The sequence below is a fragment of the Ranitomeya variabilis genome, chromosome 1, assembly GCF_051348905.1.
Source record: "Ranitomeya variabilis isolate aRanVar5 chromosome 1, aRanVar5.hap1, whole genome shotgun sequence".
In the NCBI taxonomy this organism is placed as follows: domain Eukaryota; kingdom Metazoa; phylum Chordata; class Amphibia; order Anura; family Dendrobatidae; genus Ranitomeya; species Ranitomeya variabilis.
The window spans coordinates 872,387,176-872,406,437 of record NC_135232.1 but is presented as its reverse complement, the minus strand read 5'-3'; the positions used below and the strand labels follow the sequence as shown (position 1 = coordinate 872,406,437).

Sequence of the window (19,262 nt, the reverse complement as noted above, 5' to 3'; positions counted from 1 at the left end):
AAACGCGACATGGCGTCCGATCTCAATTCCAGCCAATTCTACATTGAAAAAGTAAAACGGCACTCCTTCTCTTCCAAGCTCTGCGGCTTGCGCCCAAACAGTGGTTTACCCCCACATATGGGGTATCGACGTACTCAGGAGAAATTGCACAACAACTTTTGTGGTCTAATTTCTCCTGTTACCCTTGTGAAAATAAGAATTTGTGGGCAAAAATATCATTTTTGTGTAAACAAATGCGATTTTTTATTTTCACGGCTCTACGTTATAAACTTCTGTGAAGCACTTGGAGGCTCAAAGTGCTCACCACACATCTAGTTAAGTTCCTTAAGGTGTCTAGTTTCCAAAATGGTGTCATTTGTGGAGCGTTTCCACTGTTTAGGCACATCAGGGGCTCTCCAAACGTGACATGGCGTCCGATCTCAATTCCAGCCAATTCTGCATTGAAAAAGTCAAACGGCGCTCCTTCTCTTCCCAGCTCTGCGGTGCACCCAAACAGTGGTTTACCCCCACATATGGGGTATCAGCGTATTCAGGAGAAATTGCACAACAAAATGTATGGTTAAATTTCTGTTTTTACACTTGTGAAAATAAAAAAATATGGTTCTGAATTAAAGTGTTTGCAAAAAAAGTTAAATGTTCATTTTTTCCTTCCACATTGTTTGAGTTCCTGTGAAGCACGTAAAGGGTTAATAAACTTCTTGAATGTGGTTTTAAGTACCTTGAGGGGTGCAGTTTTTAGAATGGTGTCACACTTGGTTATTTTCTATCATATAGACCCCTCAAAATGACTTCAAATGTGATGTGGTCCCTAAAAAAAAATGGTGTTGTAAAAATGAGAAATTGCTGGTCAAATTTTAACCCTTATAACTCCCTAACAAAAAAAAATGTTGTTTCCAAAATTGTGCTGATGTAAAGTAGACATGTCGGAAATGTTATTTATTAACTATTTTGTGTGACATATCTCTCTGATTTAAGGGCATAAAAATACAAAATTTGAAAATTGCAAAATTTTAAAAATTTTCACCATATTTCCATTTTTTTCATAAATAATCGCAAGTAATATCGAAGAATTGTTACCACTAGCATGAAGTACAACATGTCACGAAAAAACAATCTCAGAATCAGCAGGATCCGTTAAAGCGTTCCAGAGTTATAACCTCATAAAATGACAGTGGTCAGAATTGTAAAAATTGGCTCGGTCATTAAGTACCAAATTGGCTCTGTCACTAAGGGGTTAATGAATCAGGCTATAATGTCAACATACAGTTACATCCATATATATTTGGACAGAGACAACATTTTTCTAATTTTGGTTATAGACATTACCACAATGAATTTTAAACAAAACAATTCAGATGCAGTTGAAGTTCAAACTTGCAGCCTTCATTTGAGGGTATCCACATTAAAATTGGATGAAGGGTTTAGGAGTTTCAGCTCCTTAACATGTGCCACCCTGTTTTTAAAGGGACCAAAAGTAATTGGACAATTAACTCCAATGACTGCAATCCCTTCATTACGTCATTCTCAATTAAGCAGATAAAAGGCCTGGAGTTGATTTGAGGTGTGGTGCTTGCATTTGGAAGGTTTTACTGTGAAGTAAACATGCGGTCAAAGGAGCTCTCCACACAGGTGAAACAAGCCATCCTTAAGCTGCAAAAACAGAAAAAAACCATCCGAGAAATTGCTACAATATTAGAAGTGGCAAAATCTACACTTTGGTACATCCTGAGAAAGAAAGCACTGGTGAACTCATCAATGCAAAAAGACCTGAGCGCCAACGGAAGACAACAGTGGTGGATGATCGCAGAATAATCTCCATGGTGAAGAGAAACCCCTTCACAACAGCCAACCAAGTGAACAACACTCTCCAGGAGGTCGGCGTATCAATATCCAAATCTACTATAAAGAGAAGACAGCATGAAAGTAACTACAGAGGGTTCACTGCACGGTGCAAGCCACTCATAAGCATCAAGAATAAAAAGGCTAGACTGGACTTTGCTAAAAAAAATCTAAAAAAGCCAGCACAGTTCTGGAAGAACATTCTTTGGACAGATGAAACCAAGATCAACCTCTACCAGAATGATGGAAAGAGAAAAGTATGGCGAAGGCGTGGTATAGCTCATGATCCAAACCATACCACATCATCTGTAAAACACAGCGGCATTTAACTGGAGTCAGCGTTAGACAGCGGCATTTAACTGGTTAATAGCCACGGGTGGATCACAATTCCTGGCACATGTCAGCTGATCAAAACAGCTGACATGTGCCGGAAAAGATGTGAGCTCACTGACGGAGCCCACATCAAAGGGAGGGTGTCGATTCTCCCTGCTCTTCTGCTATGGGCACCTGAGCAGGCGGCGGGGCCCCCGCCATCATCGGAAGATCAGCTGTACCGGCATTTAGCCGATACAGCTGATCGCAATGATGGAAGAAGGAGCGCTACGCTCCTTCTCCCATCATTCCCCTGTCAGCGTCTGCGTCTAACGTCGCCGACACTAACAGCGGGCGCGATGACGTCACTGCCCGGCGCCCGTCGTCAGGAGATCAGCGGGAGCAGCGCAGGAACCAGGAACAAGAGAGGTGAGTATTTATTTATTTATTTTTTAATGTGTGCTGCTGCCTTATTACAGGGGCTGCCTATGGGGGGGTCTGCCTACGGGGGGCTGCCTTATTACAGGGTCTGAATGTGGGGGTGCTGCCTCATTACAGGGTCTGACTATAGGGGTGCTGCCTTATTACAGGGTCTGAATGTGGGGGTGCTGCCTCATTACAGGGTCTGACTATAGGGGTGCTGCCTTATTACAGGGTCTGCCTTTGGGGGTGCTGCCTTATTACAGGGTCTGCCTTTGGGGGTGCTGCCTTATTACAGGGTCTGCCTATAGGGGTGCTGCCTTATTACAGGGCCTGACTATGGGGGCTACCTCATTACAGGGTCTGACTATAGGGTTGCTGCCTTATTACAGGGTCTGACTATGGGGGCTGCCTTATTACAGGGTCTGACTATAGGGGTGCTGCCTTATTACAGGGTCTGCCTTTGAGGGTGCTGCCTTATTACAGGGTCTGACTATAGGGGTGCTGCCTTATTACAGGGTCTGCCTTTGGGGGTGCTGCCTTATTACAGGGTCTGCCTATAGGGGTGCTGCCTTATTACAGGGCCTGACTATGGGGGCTACCTCATTACAGGGTCTGACTATAGGGGTGCTGCCTTATTACAGGGTCTGACTATGGGGGCTGCCTTATTACAGGGTCTGACTATGGGGGTGCTGCCTTATTACAGGGTCTGACTATGGGGGCTGCCTTATTACAGGGTCTGACTATAGGGGTGCTGCCTTTTTACAGGGTCTGCCTATGGGGGTGCTGCTTTTTTCTACAGAGTCTGCCTATGAGGGTACTGCCTTATTACAGGGTCTGCCTATAAGGGGGTGCTGCCTTATTACAGTGTCTGCATATGGGGGCTGCCGTATGCTATAGAGTCTGCCTATGGGGAGTGCATTATTCTATATTGTGGACTATTTGGTGCATTATGCTACTGTATATGGAGGCTATCTAGGGGGCTATCATACAGTATGGACATTACAGTGTGGGGGTCATTATACATTATTGGAGCCATCAAACAGTTTGGGGGCTACTAAGGAGTCAGTATACTGTGTGGGTGGTACAGTGATGGGGCATTATACTGTGTATAAGAGAGCTGTACAGGGGCAGACTCAGGACTTTATTAAATGTAAAGTGGGCACTTATTGTTATAGGGGAACTCAGGTTACTGTGGCTATCAAAGGGGCACACAGGGCAATATTACTTTCTAAGGGCACCTGGCATTACTATATTGTAGAGAGTTGCTTTAGAATTTAGAGGGCACAGAGAACCGCACAGTAGGTGCAGTAATAGGGACACCTACGGCAGCAGCAGCTCAGCATTGGGGTATCAGGTGCAGTAATAGGGACACATAAGGCAGCAGCGGCTCAGCATTGGGGTATCAGGTGCAGTAATAGGGACACATACGGCAGCAGCGGCTCAGTATTGGGGTATCAGGTGCAGTAATAGGGACACATACGGCAGCAGCGGCTCAGTATTGGGGTTTCAGGTGCAGTAATTGGGACACATACGGCAGCAGCGGCTCAGTATTGGGGTATCAGGTGCAGTAATAGGGACACATACGGCAGCAGCGGCTCAGTATTGGGGTATCAGGAGCAGTAATAGGGACACATACGGCAGCAGCAGCTCAGTATTGGGGTATCAGGGGCAGTAATAGGTGTAGTAATAGGGACACATACGGCAGCAGCGGCTCAGTATTGGAGTATCAGGGGCAGTAATGGTGACACATACGGCAGCAGCGGCTCAGTATTGGGGTATCAGGTGCAGTAATAGGGACACATACAGCAGCAGCAGCTCACCATTGGGGTATCAAGGGCAGTAATAGGGACACATACAGCAGCAGCGGCTCAGTATTGGGGTATCAGGTGCAGTAATAGGGACACATACGGCAGCAGCGGCTCAGTATTGGGGTATTAGGAGCAGTAATAGGGACACATACGGCAGCAGCAGCTCAGTATTGGGGTTTCAGGTGCAGTAATAGGGACACATACAGCAGCAGCGGCTCAGTATTGGGGTATCAGGTGCAGTAATAGGGACACATACAGCAGCAGCGGCTCAGTATTGGGGTATCAGGGGCAGTAATAGGGACACATACGGCAGCAGCGGCTCAGTATTGGGGTATCAGGTGCAGTAATAGGGACACCTACGGCAGCAGCGGCTCAGTATTGGGGTATCAGGTGCAGTAATAGGGACACATACAGCAGCAGCGGCTCAGTATTGGGGTATCAGGGGCAGTAACAGGGACACATACAGCAGCAGCGGCTCAGCATTGGGGTATCAGGTGCAGTAATAGGGACACATACGGCAGCAGCGGCTCAGCATTGGGGTATCAGGTGCAGTAATAGGGACACATACAGCAGCAGCGGCTCAGTATTGGGGTATCAGGTGCAGTAACAGGGACACATACGGCAGCAGCGGCTCAGTATTGGGGAATCAGGTGCAGTAATAGGGACACATACAGCAGCAGCGGCTCAGTATTGGGGTATCAGGTGCAGTAATAGGGACACCTACGGCAGCAGCGGCTCAGTATTGGGGTATCAGGTGCAGTAATAGGGACACATACAGCAGCAGCGGCTCAGTATTGGGGTATCAGGTGCAGTAATAGGGACACATACAGCAGCAGCGGCTCAGCATTGGGGTATCAGGTGCAGTAATAGGGACACATACAGCAGCAGCGGCTCAGTATTGGGGTATCAGGTGCAGTAACAGGGACACATACGGCAGCAGCGGCTCAGTATTGGGGAATCAGCTGGATGAGGAGTTTGTGTAGGTTGGGAATAGATGGTGATGGGGCTGGAATATGAGAAGTGAAATGTGTCTTTGTTGTATTCTCTGCAGCCGAGTCGTGGCTGGAAGAAGTTGCCATGTCGGTCTGGCCCAGATGGAAAAGACGGGAAAAATTAACAATTCCATCAGAAAGAACATCAGCGGTAAGTCATTATCTGTAACTGTGCAGTGATCTCTTATATGTTCTGTTGGGCTGGTATCTACCACTGACCATATGGAACAGCATGATGCACAAACATAGACCCTGATCCCAGCAATGTATCACTTACTGGGCTGCCTGCTGTTGTTTTGATAAAATCACTGTTTTATCTGCTGCAGATCTACCAATTCTCTGAATGCAGAGCTCTGTATAACCCACATACACCACTGATTGGCAGCTTTCTGTCTGCAAACCATGTACACAGCTGCCAATCAGTGGTGGGTGCTTGGTTATACAGAGCTCATTAATATGGAAGACTACATGGCAGCAGCCTTACTAGTCCTTTAGTGATAATTTGTTGATAAAACAGTGTTTTTATCAAAACTACAGCAATCAGACCAATCAGTGACACATCACTGGCATCAGTATCCCTGTCTCTACATTATGCTGCTGTCAGTTTAGGTAGCAAATACCTGCTGACAGATTCCCTTTGGCATAATTCCAAATAACAGAGTTTTATTAGTTTCTTTTCTCTTTCAGAAAACTAATTTTTACAGGAGGATACTCTAGACCAGTGTTTCCCAAACTCCAGTCCCACGGGTCATGTTTTCAGGATTTCCATAGTGTTGCACAGGTGAGACAATTCCTGATGCCTTGATGATACTTCCACTACTTGAGCAATACTAAGCAAATCCTGAAAACACGACCCGTGGGGTCCGTGAGGACTGGAGTTTGGGAAACACTGCTCTAGACCATTGAATGTCTACACAGTCTGTCAGCACAGTAAAGCAGAAGTAGAAGTCTAGATGCAAAATAGTAATAAAACAAAATAAAGGATAAGAACTGTATAAAATATTTGTCATACTTTGATGTTTGCTGTTCCCAGATAATTGTTGGTCCGGTTTAGGTTAGTGACTGTCTCATCAAGTCTTTTATCATCATTAGGAAAATTGTTCACCAGGATGTTCACTTGCAAATTCTCAGCTCTACATTCATGACATTGGACGATAATTTTCTCATCATTTCCAGTATGTAGGATATTGGGAGCAAGCAATACAAAGCTGAAAAATAAAAGATAGTCATGATAGTTGACAGGTAATTTAATAGACAAGATCCCTGCTGTGGCCTCATAGATATCTTTGCCCTATGCTAGGCCCCAGCTAGCGCAGATGGGCTGTATATTACTAAAGGCATGTGTAGATAGAAAACAAAAACAAAGATGTGGAATGCACTGAACCACCAATATACAGTGCCATTAAAAAGTATTTATACCACGTGCACTTTTCCACATTTTTTCACCTTACACCCACAAACTTACATTTATTTTACTGAGATTCTAATCGTACTAACACAAAGTAGCAAGTATTTGTGAAGTGTAAAGGAAATGATACATGGTTTTCTAAATATTTTAAAAATACACATCTGAAAATTGTGACGTACACTTGTATTCGGGCTACCTGAGTTAATATTTTATAGGACACCTTTGGCTGCACTCAATGCTGCAGGCCTTTTGGAGCCAGTCTCTACCAGCTTTGCACATCTAGAGATTCTTCCTTGCACGCTAGGTCTAGATCAGTGAGATTGGATGGATCTGTGAACAGCGATTTTCAGGTTTTGCCACATATTCTCAATGGGATTTAGGTCTGGACTGTGACTGGGCCATTCAAACATATGAATATGCGTTGATCTAAACCATTCCATAGTAGCTCTGGCAGTATGTTTAGGGTCGTTGCCCTGCAGGGCAAACTACGCATGCCGCCCCAAGTCTTTTGCAGCCTCTAACAGGTTTTACTCCAGGATTACCATGTATTTAGCTTCATCTACATTCCCATCAACTTTGACCAGCTTTCTTGTCCCTGCTGAAGAAAAACATCCCCACAGCATGATGCTGCCACCACCATGTTTGACAGTTAAGATGGTGTTTTCAATGTACAGTGTCAGTTTTCCGAAAAAAAGCATTTTGCAGTTAGTCCCAAAAATTCTACTTTGATTTAGTCTGACCAGAGCACCTTCTTCCACATGCTAGCTGTATCTCCTAAATGGATTTTTGCAAACTGCAAATAGGACTTCTTATGGCTAGCTTTCAAAAATGGTTTTCCTCTTGCCACTCTTCCATAAATGCCAGATTTGTGGCGCATACGACCAATAGTTGTCCTGTGGAGAGATTCGCCCATGTGAGCTGTGGCTCTCTGCAGCTCCTCCAGAGTGATCATGGACCTCTTGGCTGCTTCTCTAATTAATTATCTCCTTGCTTGAGATGTCAGTTTAGGTGAATGGCCATGACTTGGTAGGCTTGCAGTTGTGCCTTCCATTTTTAAATGATGGATTGAACAATGCTCCATGAGACGTTCAGAGCTTGGGTATTTTTTATAACCTAACTCTGCTTTATTCTTCCCCACAACTTTACCCATGACCTGTTTGGTGTGTTCCTTGGTTTTCATAATGCTGTTTGATCCCTAATGTTCTCAAACAATCTTCTGAAGCCTTCCCAGAACAGCTGTATCAGTGTTTGCATCAGACTACAAAGAGCTGAATACAAATGCGTGTCACAATTATCAGATTTCTTTTTTTTTGTATAAATCAAGTTTATTGAAACAAATAAACAATACAAAGATGAAGTAGTGTTGATACAAAGTTGGTCAGAACAATAGGACACATCACATAAATCTGATGTGAAGGTAACGTCTCAACGGTATCTAAGTATTATTGACCAATGTCGATATTGTCACTTTTAATATAGTGATAATAACTTTCGTTGTTGAAACAAGTATACAATAAAAAAAACAACTATTCATAACTCACAAAACTAAGTCGCTTATTCTAGTAGCGAATGTTGCTAAAGAGAGAAAGTAGTTAGAAAGGAGGAAAGTTAGGAAAAAGAAAAAAGAAGGAGGAAGGAAGGGAATGAGGGTAGGAACATGAGGGTATGATAGGTACGGGAAATGCAGTCCCCTCCTCGAGTGGGCCCCATTCCCCATGTAGCAGTGGAGAAGCCAATGCATTGTTGCAATTAATTTCATGCCATGGTAGCACGTTACAGTGGAGGGGCAGTGTCCACCCTACGAAAGCAACTGGAGCGATAAGTATATTAGGAGCTGGATAGCCACGAGTCTAGCTCAGGAGTCTCCCTGAATACAATCCAGGGAGCCCAAATGTTATAAAATTTTTCAGGCTCACCAGTGGATTGGTTTATTAGTTGTTCCATTCTATAAATATCATTAAGTTCCACAACAAATTCGGAGCATGAGGGGTAACGGTCCTGCTTCCAATATCGGGGGATCAAATTCCTAACTGCCGTGAGAAAATGTCTGAGAAGACTCCTCTTAAACCCAGAGATTGACAGGTCACACAGAGACAGAAGGGCTAATTCTACTGTGGGCTGTACTTTGCGAATAGATAGTTTATTAAAAAGATCAAAGACTGATATCCACAGTTTCTTTATGGGCGGGCACTCCCACCAGATATGAACATATGTTCCCTTTTCTGTTGTGCATCTCCAACATGTATCTGGAATCACCGGGAACATAGCATGAACCTGGCAAGGGCATCTATACCACCTCGACAAAATCTTGTAGCTCCTCTCCTGTGACACAGAAAACAACGAGGTCCTAGAAGTAAATAATAGAATCTTGTCCCTCTCCTCTTGAGATAAGGATATCCCCAAGTCACTCTCCCATCTCGGAAAAAATATTGGAAAGTTGTGAGTTGGGGTTTGACCTTCTTGAAAAAGGCCATATAACAGAGAGACCGCGCGAACCGGGGGCTCCCCAGCAAGACATATTTTCTCAAAAGGGGTCAGGGCTCCTACAAATTTGTTATGTTTAAATGTCGTGTTTATAAAACTTTTTAGCTGTTCATAGAAAAACCAAGAGCCCGCAGGAGGCTCCTCCCCCTGGTATATTTCATTTAGGGGCTTAATACCTGTCTGGCTTATGAAGTCATATATGATGGGTCTCGAAGCTCTATTCTTGCCCAAGTAGGTCTCCCTATGAAGTCCTGCAGAAAAGTGAGGATTATCATATATTGGTGTTAATGGTCCCGGGGATGTTGAAGTTTTTATGTTTCTGCCACTCTGTCGGATAAACAGGATCATGTTCCTAGTCATGAAGGGTAGGCTGGGCCCCCCTCCCCCCACGTTCCATAGTATCGTCTGGTGATCTCTTCCAATAAGGTCACCTTCCAGGTCAACCCACTTCTTGTTATTTCTACTATGGTATAAATCTAAAATGCAATTTCCAATTGAGGCGCGACTATAAACTAGGAAATCCAGTAAACCAATTCCCCGCATTTTCTTGGATCTACTTAAAACAAAGTATGATATTCGTGATCTGGTGTGAGACCAAATGAATCGAGTGACCGCCTTCTTGAGACGCGAGAAGAAGGAAGCAGGAAGATATAATGGGATTGTCTGGAAATAATATAAAAGACGTGGCAATAAGTCCATCTTAACTACATTAACTCTACCAAACCAGGACAATTGAAGTTTGTGCCACCTCTCCAGGTCCAGTTCCGCTTTTTGTAACACCGTTTTAAAATGTGCGCCATATAATCCCGAGATTTTAGCTGTTATTTTGACCTCCAGATAAGTAAGCGAATCGAAGCGCCACCCAAAGGGGAAGGAGGCCCGCAACTGATCCACCACAGGTAATGGTAGTGAAACATTTAGAATTACTGATTTCTGGGGATTAATCTTAAAGTTGCTTAGAAGTCCAAACTTTTGTAATTCTGAAATGATGTTAGGTATACTAGTTATAGGGGAAGTAATATATAAGAGAATGTCGTCAGCAAAAAGCGCCAGCTTATGCTCCTCCGATCTTAGCTTAACCCCCCTGATAGAGGGATTATTGCGTATGGCAGTGGCCAAATATTCCATCAACAAGATGTATAAGAGAGGGGAAAGCGGGCACCCCTGCCTCGTGCCACTCCTAATTGCAAACGCATCTGAAAGGGCGCCGTTTACCTTTACCTGGGTGCAGGAGAGGCATACAGGGCCTTAATTCTATGTAGCATATTTTCTCCCAAACCGATCCCCCTCAAGGCCTGAAATAAAAACTCCCAGTGCACCCTGTCGAAGGCTTTTTCAGCATCAATCGACAGAATGCACATAGGGTCCCCCCCCCCGCCCCGCCCGGTCTATTAATGAGATAGTCCGTATGGTGTTATCCCGCGCCTCTCTACCCAGGACAAAGCCCACCTGATCCTGATTTATCACGCCCGGAAGAAGAGGACTCAATCTATTTGCAATCATTTTTGCATAAATTTTAATGTCTAGATTTATCAGGGATATTGGGCGGTAGTTATTGCACAATGAGGGATCCTTATCTGGTTTTGGTAAGACCGTGATGTGAGCGGTTAAAGCCTGGGGAGGGAAGGAACCACCAGAGGAAATGGAATTACACATCGCAAGAAAGATTGGGCTCAATGACGTGGAGAATAACTTATAAAAGCCAGCTGAATATCCATCTGGTCCTGGACTTTTCCCCTGCTTCAGATCTCTAATGGTTTCTGACACCTCCTCTAACGTAAATTCCCTCTCCAGATCTAATACCTTATCTTCCGATAGAGAGGGTATTTTATTCTGTTGTAGGTATGTGTTGATTTTGTTATGGAGCGAGAATGTAGACATATCTTTATAGTGTCCAGCTATGTTGTATACATTTTTGTAATAGTCACTGAAGCCCGAGAGAATGTCCCTGGTGTTGTGCGCCTTCTCCCCTCTCCCATTTTTAATAAAGGGAACAAATGTGTTTGGACCCCGTGGGTTAATATATCTAGCTAAAATCTTGCCACTTTTATTTCCGAATTGATAAAAGCGGTTTCTAAGCCTCTCCCTTAAGTATCGCGATTTTTGATCCAATAAGGCGAGCAACTTTTGCCTTGTTGTAGATAGGTGTGCATATGTAACATCATTAAGGTCTCTTTTATGTTGCGTTTCTAATTTTTGAATTTGGTCTGATAATTTAATTATTTCGGCAACCCTTTCCCTCTTCAAGCGCGCACCATGTGAAATAAGTACACCCCGTATTACGCTTTTTAGAGCCTCCCATTTCACAGGAGGAGATGTGGAGTCCCCCTCGTGATCTATTACAAAGTTGGAAATCGTTTTCACTACATCGGTTTTGCATAATGTATCTTGAAGTAAATTTTCATTTAGACGCCAAGAAAATCCCGATTTCATGTTGGAATGTAGCAGATTTGAGAAAAATATTGGAGCATGATCCGACCACAGGATCGAGCCCACCTCTGCCTCCACCGGGAGATCCAATAAGTTATGGGAGATAAAAAATTATCTATTCTGCTATATGTGTTATGAACTTGTGAAAAAAAGCTGTAATCCCTTGTGCCAGGGTGAAGAACCCTCCATACGTCCACCAGTCTCATGTCACGCATTACTTTCCGTATCCGACTAATAGAAGAAGTTGAGTAAGAGGTCCTACCTGAGGAGACGTCTATTGCTGGGTTCATGGGGATGTTGAAATCACCCCCCAGTATCACAGGAGAGGAGCCAGCGAAGATTTCTTTTTTTTTTTAAATACTGTACTTAGAAAACTATGTATCTTTTCCTTTACACTTCACAAACACTTGCTACTTTGTGTTGGTTTATGATGTTAAATCACAATAAAATACATTTAAGTTCGTGAGTGTAACATGAAAAACATGTTAATGTTTACAGGGTATGAATACTTTTTCAAGGCACTATAATGCTAATTCAGCCTTGACTTATATGTGACTGAATGCAATGCTTGTGCTGGAAAAAAAAAGTAGTCACTGGATGCTGGAGGTCAGGATTGCCAGGATTGCCAGTGCAAGCAAATAAAGAGATGCATCCTTGAATTGTGTTGCATTAACCTGGGAAGGTAACCGGCTCACCCAAGTTGTGAGCCAGGCAAACCTGCCTGTATGATTTATATGATTTATAGATTTTTTTGTAATGCAGGATATGTATGTCAAATGCAATAGTTTGTGATGCAGAGACTTTGCTTTTAAAGTGGACTTTTCACCAAATTTTTCATGTTGAACTGGACCCAAGATGTAATAGTGACTGCAGAGCGGAATAAAATATAGATATTCTTCTTTTTTAATGTTGCCTCTTTGTTGCACAGATATTAGCAATCAAAGTATTTGGCACTTAATGAGTACATTTTTATTAAGTCCAAGTGGGTTTCATTAGACAGTTTTTACTTGGAGCATGTAGTTCTTCTCCTGTTTTTTTTTTTAACCATTCAAATTTTTATTGAACACAAAATACAACAGATATACAGGGGGAGGGGATGGGAGGGGTATAATCATTTACAGAATGTCCACGAAAAAAACAACCACAGAGACATGAGTGAATACAGAATCATATAACAGCGTAGTATCAGCGTAACAGGCGTCCTGTTCAGTTAGAAGGCAGAGGGAGAGAATCAGGAGATGATATAAAAGACGACGAGATCCAAGGGTCCCACCATGTGAGAACCTTATTTTTTTTAGAAAGACAATCAGCTGTGATTGATTCATAGCTAAAATGCAGATTGATCTTGGCTATTAATTCAGATCTGGAGGGAACAATAGGGGTCCTCCAATGTTTTGTAATACAATGTCTAGCTGCAACAAGGATATTAGAGATTATGGGTTGAAGGGGAGGTGGGAAGTTCAAAAGAGAAATACCTAATACTGCTAGAGGACCAGTTAGGACGAAGGGCAGACGAGTAAACTCCGCTAGAATAGACTCAACCTGACGCCAAAATATTTGGATATGGGGGCATCCCCACCAAACATGAGCCAACGCGCCAGTAAGATTACAATTTTTCCAGCACAGGGGGAGGAGGAAAGCTGAAATTTAGATAATTTAGTAGGAATGAAGTACCATTGAAGATGAATTTTCTTAATCTGCTCGAGGTGACCAAGGCATGAGGAGAATTTGGATGGGTGTGTCATAGCGTTATTCCAGTCCTCCAGAGAAGCCTCAAATGAGAGGGCAGCCTCCCAAGAGGACATAAAGGGGAGCCTGTCTGCAATACCATGGGAGAGAAGAGCTTTATATATAGGGAAGGTACAGGATTTAAAGCCAGCAGAGCGGACAGAAGCACATGGATTGGAGTACAGGGCCATAATAGCTTTAGATATTTGACCAGTGAGACCGAATTTTTGTAGTGTAAGATCGATATAACCCCAGTGTACCCTGTCAAATGCTTTCTCAGCGTCAAGTGACAGGAACACACTGGGGAGGCTCCCCCTCTCCACCACATCCAGCTGGTCAATCAGGCGTCTTGTGCCATCCCTAGTTTGCCTACTCGGCACAAACCCAACCTGATCAGGGTGAACCAGAGTGGGAAGAACCAACAGTAACCTGTTAGCCCAGATTTTAGCATAAATTTTAACATCACAATTTAAAAGAGCTATGGGGAGAAAGTTACCAGGGGAGGTCATGGGTTTCCCTGGTTTGGGAACAGTTGCAATAGAGGCTTCCAATCCCTCATTTCTGATGGTGGCAGTTGAAAGCCAGTGGTTGAATAGATGCAGGAGATAAGGAGAAAGTATAGGAAAAAACTGAGAGTAATAAGAAAAAGAAAAACCATCTGGACCTGGAGCGGAACGTTTTTTGGCCTCTAATAATTTGTCTTATTTCAGAGATCTCAATAGGGGCATTAGGGAAAGATAGTTGATCTGGATTAACTGAAGGGAGCTTTGCTTTACTCAAAAAGGCGATGTATGATGCAAATTCCTCTGCTATGTGGATTGGGTTATAAATACGTGAACCATCTGGTTTTAGTAGATAATGGATTTTGGATTGGGCTTTTTTTTTTAACGCGTCTAGCGAGTAAAGCACCTGCCCGATCACCCATTGAATAGAATGTAGCTTTCGATTTCCTGAGTGAATTCTCTGCTCTGCGGAGGAGCAGCTGGCCAAGCTGAAGACGTGCTGCAGAGAGGTCAGAGAATAGTTGAGGGGAGGGAAGTAATTTATGGCGGGACTCCAGTCGGGCTACTTCACCTAAGGCAGTTTGGAGAATCAAGTTATATTTGCGTTTAGCTGTTGCAGCCATCTTAATAAAGAGGCCTCGAGCTACTGCCTTGTGAGCAAACCAGAGGGAGTGATCTTGCACTTCCGCAGAATCATTGATATTGAAAAACTCCTGTAAGGAGTTCTCAATTAGTTGGGAGTTCGCTTGTTCAGTTAGGAGGTGGTCATTGAGGCGCCATTGTGAAGGGGGTCTGATTGCCAACGGGTCTATGAGGGAAACGGACACTGGCGCATGATCAGACCAGGTTATGTTGCCTATATCCGCAGAGATTCAATGGGGAAGGGCCACATTATCTACCAAAACATAATCAATTCTACTGTAGGAACCATGTCTAGGTGACCAAAACGTGTAATCTCACTCATTGCAATGAAGATACCTCCAGATATCGTGGAGATTGTAGGAGTTGATAAGCTGAGCCGCTTCACCCCTGGACAGGGAAGAGGACGAGCAGTCCAGCTTTTTAGACACGGGGATGTTGAAATCTCCTGCACCCAGTTTATAGCCATGTTGAAAGTTGCCTAGCGATTGAAAAAACTATTCAAAAACTTAATTTGGCCAAAATTCAGGGCATAGATAGAGGCAATGGTATAGGGGGTATTATTGATTAACTCCTTCCCGACCTTTGACGCCACGTAGGCGTCATGAAAGTCGGTGCCAATCCGACCCATGACGCCTATGTGGCGTCATGGAAAGATCGCATCCCTGCAGATCGGGTGAAAGGGTTAACTCCTATTTCACCCGATCTGCAGGGAGAGGGGGAGTTGTACTTCAGCCCAGGGGGGGTGGCTTTGCCCCCACGTGGCTACGATCGCTCTGATTGGCTGTTGAAAGTGCAACAGCCAATCAGAGCAATTTGCAATATTTCACCTATGAAAATGGTGAAATATTGCAATCCAGCCATGGCCGATGCTGCAATAGCATCTGCCATGGCTGGAAATCATGTTCTGCCCCCCCCCACCGCCCCCGATCTCCTCCCCAGTGCTCCGTTCTGTCCGGTGCCCCCCTCCGTCCCCCTGTCCGCTCCCCCGTGCTCCTGTCCGCTCCCCCGTGCTCCTGTCCGCTCCCCCGGTCCTCCGATCCCCCCCCCGTGCTCCGATCCACCCCCCCACCACCCCCTCATACTTACCGAGCCTCCCGAAGTCGGTCCGTCTTCTCCCTGGGCGCCGCCATCTTCCAAAATGGCGGGCGCATGCGCAGTGCGCCCGCCGAATCTGCCGGCCGGCAAAGTACATTTTGATCGCTGTGGTAGGTTCTATCACAGCGATCAAAATAAAAAAATAATAAATAAACCCCCCCTTTATCACCCCCATAGGTAGGGACAATAATAAAATAAAGAAAATATATATATATTTTTTTTCCACTAGGGTTAGGGTTAGAACTAGGGTTAGAACTAGAACTAGGGGTAGGGTTAGGGTTAGGGGTAGGGTTAGGGTTATGGCATGTGCACACAGTGCGGATTTGGCCGCGGATCCGCAGCGGATTGGCCGCGGATCCGCAGCGGATCCGCAGCGGATCGGCCGCGGATCCGCAGCGGATCGGCCGCGGATCCGCAGCGGATCCGCAGCGGATTGGCCGCTGCGAATTCGTAGCAGTTTTCCATCAGGTTTACAGTACCATGTACACCTATGGAAAACCAAATCCGCTGTGCCCATGGTGCGGAAAATTCCGTGCAGAAACGCTGCGTTGTATTTTCCGCAGCATGTCAATTCTTTGTGCGGATTCCGCAGCGTTTTACACCTGTTCCTCAATAGGTATCCGCAGGTGAAATCCGCACAAAAAAACACTGGAAATCCGCTGTAAATCCGCAGATAAAACGCAGTGCCTTTTACCTGCAGATTTTTCAAAAATCGTGCGGAAAAATCTCACACGAATCCGCAACGTGGGCACATAGCCTTAGGGTTAGGGTTGGAATTAGAGTTAGGGTTGGAATTAGGGCTAGGGTTGGAAATAGGGTTAAGATTAGGCTTGTGGTTAGGGTTACGGATAGGGTTAGGGGTGTGTTGGGGTTACAGTTGTGGTTAGGGTTGGGATTAGGGTTAGGATTAGGGTTAGGGTTGGAATTAGGGTTACGGGTGTGTTGCGGTTAGGGTTGTGGTTAGGGGTGTGTTGGGGTTAGGGTTGTGATTAGGGTTATGGCTACAGTTGGGATTAGGATTAGGGGTGTGTTGGGGTTAGTGTTGAAGTTAGAATTGAGGGGTTTCCACTGTTTAGGCACATCAGGGGTCTCCAAACTCAACATGGCGCCACCCTTGATTCCAGCCAATCTTGCGTTCAAAAAGTCAAATGGTGCTCCCTCCCTTCTAAGCCCCGACGTGCGCCCAAACAGTGGTGTACCCCCACATTTGAGGTACCAGCGTACTCAGGACAAACTGGGCAACAACTGTTGGGGTCCAATTTCTCCTGTTACCCTTGCAAAAATAAAAAATTACTTGCTAAAACATAATTTTTGAGGAAAGAACAATTATTTTTTATTTTCACGGCTCTGCGTTGTAAACTTCTGTGAAGCACTTGGGGGTTGAACGTGCTCATCACACATCTAGATAAGTTCCTTGGGGGGTCTAGTTTCCAAAATGGGGTCACTTGTGGGGTGTTTCTACTGTTTAGGCACATCAGGGGCTCTGCAAATGCAATGTGACGCCCGCAGACCATTCCATCAAAGTCTGCATTTCAAATGTCACTACTTCCCTTCCGAGCCCTGACGTGTGCCCAAACAGTGGTTTACCCCCACATATGGGGTATCAGCGTACTCACAACAAACTGGGCAACAAATATTGTGGTCCAATTTCTCCTGTTACCCTTGTGAAAATAAAAAATTGCTTGCTAAAACATCTTTTTTGAGGAAAGAAAAATGATTTTTTATTTTCACGGCTCTGCGTTGTAAACTTCTGTGAAGCTCTTGGGGGTTGAACGTGCTCACCACACATCTAGATAAGTTCCTTGGGGGGTCTAGTTTCCAAAATGGGGTCACTTTTGGGGGGTTTCCACTGTTTAGGCATATCAGGGGCTCTGAAAACGTAGCATGATGCCCGCAGACCATTCCATCAAAGTCTGCATTCCAAAACGTCACTACTTCCCTTCCGAGCCCCGGCATGTGCCCAAACAGTGGTTTACCCCCACATATGGGGTATCAGCGTACTCAGGAGAAACTGGACAACAACTTTTGGGGTCAAATTTCTCCTGTTACCCTTGCAAAAATAAAAAATTCTGGGCTAAAAAAATATTTTTGAGGAAAGGAAACACATTTATTATTTTCACAGCTCTGCGTTATAAACTTCTGTGAAGCAGTTGGGGGTTCAAAGTGCTCACCACACATCTAGATAAGTTCCCTTGGGGGTCTAGTTTCCAAAATGGAGTCACTTGTGGGGAGTTCCTACTGTTTAGGCACATCAGGGGCTCTGCAAACGCAACCTGACGCCCGCAGAGCATTCCATCAAAGTCTGCATTTCAAAACGTCACTACTTCCCTTCCAAACCCCGACGTGTGCCAAAACAGTGGTTTACCCCCACATATGGGGTATCAGCGTACTCAGGAGAAACTGGCCAACAACTATTGGGGTCCAATTTCTCCTGTTACCCTTGGGAAAATAAAAAATTGTGGGCTAAAAAATCATTTTTGAGAAAAGAAAAATTATTTTTTATTTTCATGGCTCTGCGTTATAAACTTCTGTGAAGCACTTGGGGGTTCAAAGTGCTCACCACACATCTAGATTAGTTCCTTGGGAGGTCTAGTTTCCAAAATGGGGTCACTTGTGTGGGAGCTCCAATGTTTAGGCACACAGGGGCTCTCCAAACGCGACATGGTGTCCGCTAATGATTGGAGCTAATTTTCCATTCAAAAAGCCAAATGGCGTGCCTTCCCTTCCGAGCCCTGCGGTGCGCCCAAACAGTGGTTTACCCCCACATATGGGGTATCATCGTACTCAGGACAAACTGGACAACAACATTTGGGGTCCAATTTCTCCTATTACCCTTGGGAAAATAAAAAATTCTGGGCTAAAAATCATTTTTGAGGAAAGAAAAATTATTTTTTATTTTGACGGCTCTGCGTTATAAACTTCTGTGAAGCACCTGGGGGTTATAAGTGCTCACTATGCATCTAGATAAGTTCCTTGGGGGGTCTAGTTTCCAAAATGGGGTCACTTGTAGGGGAGCTCCAATGTTTAGGCACACAGGGGCTCTCCAAACGCGACATGGTGTCCGCTAACGATTGGAGCTAATTTTCCATTCAAAAAGTCAAATGGCACGCCTCCCCTTCCGAGCCTTGCCGTGCACCCAAACAGTGGTTTACCCCCACATATGAGGTATCGGCGTACTCAGGAGAAATTGCCCAACAAATTTTAGGATCCATTTTATCCTGTTGCCCATGTGAAAATGAAAGAATTGAGGCTAAAAGAAATTTTGTGTGAAAAAAAAGTACTTTTTCATTTTTGCGGATCAATTTGTGAAGCACCTGAGAGTTTAAAGTGCTCACTATGCCTCTAGATAAGTTCCTTGGGGGGTCTAGTTTCCAAAATGGGGTCACTTGTGGAGGCGCTCCAATGTTTAGGCACACAGGGGCTTTCCAAACGCGACATGGTGTCCGCTAAAGAGTGGAGCCAATTTTTCATTCAAAAAGTCAAATGGCGCTCCTTCCCTTCCGAGCCCTGCCGTGCGCCCAAACAGTGGTTTACCCCCACATATGAGGTATCAGCGTACTCAGGACAAATTGGACAACAACGTCCATGGTCCAGTTTC

General features: G+C 44.6%; 1 protein-coding gene across 2 annotated transcripts in view; it reads right to left on the bottom strand.

The window, feature by feature from the left end:
* Window positions 1–19,262, bottom strand: part of LOC143788104 (venom factor-like) — a 381,787-nt gene that overhangs the window by 346,112 nt on the left and 16,413 nt on the right. For both annotated transcript variants that reach the window (XM_077277495.1, XM_077277503.1), the window contains exon 2: window positions 6,387–6,582. In XM_077277495.1, the coding sequence (XP_077133610.1) occupies window positions 6,387–6,582 (196 nt within the window). The remainder of the gene's footprint in view (window positions 1–6,386; window positions 6,583–19,262) is intronic.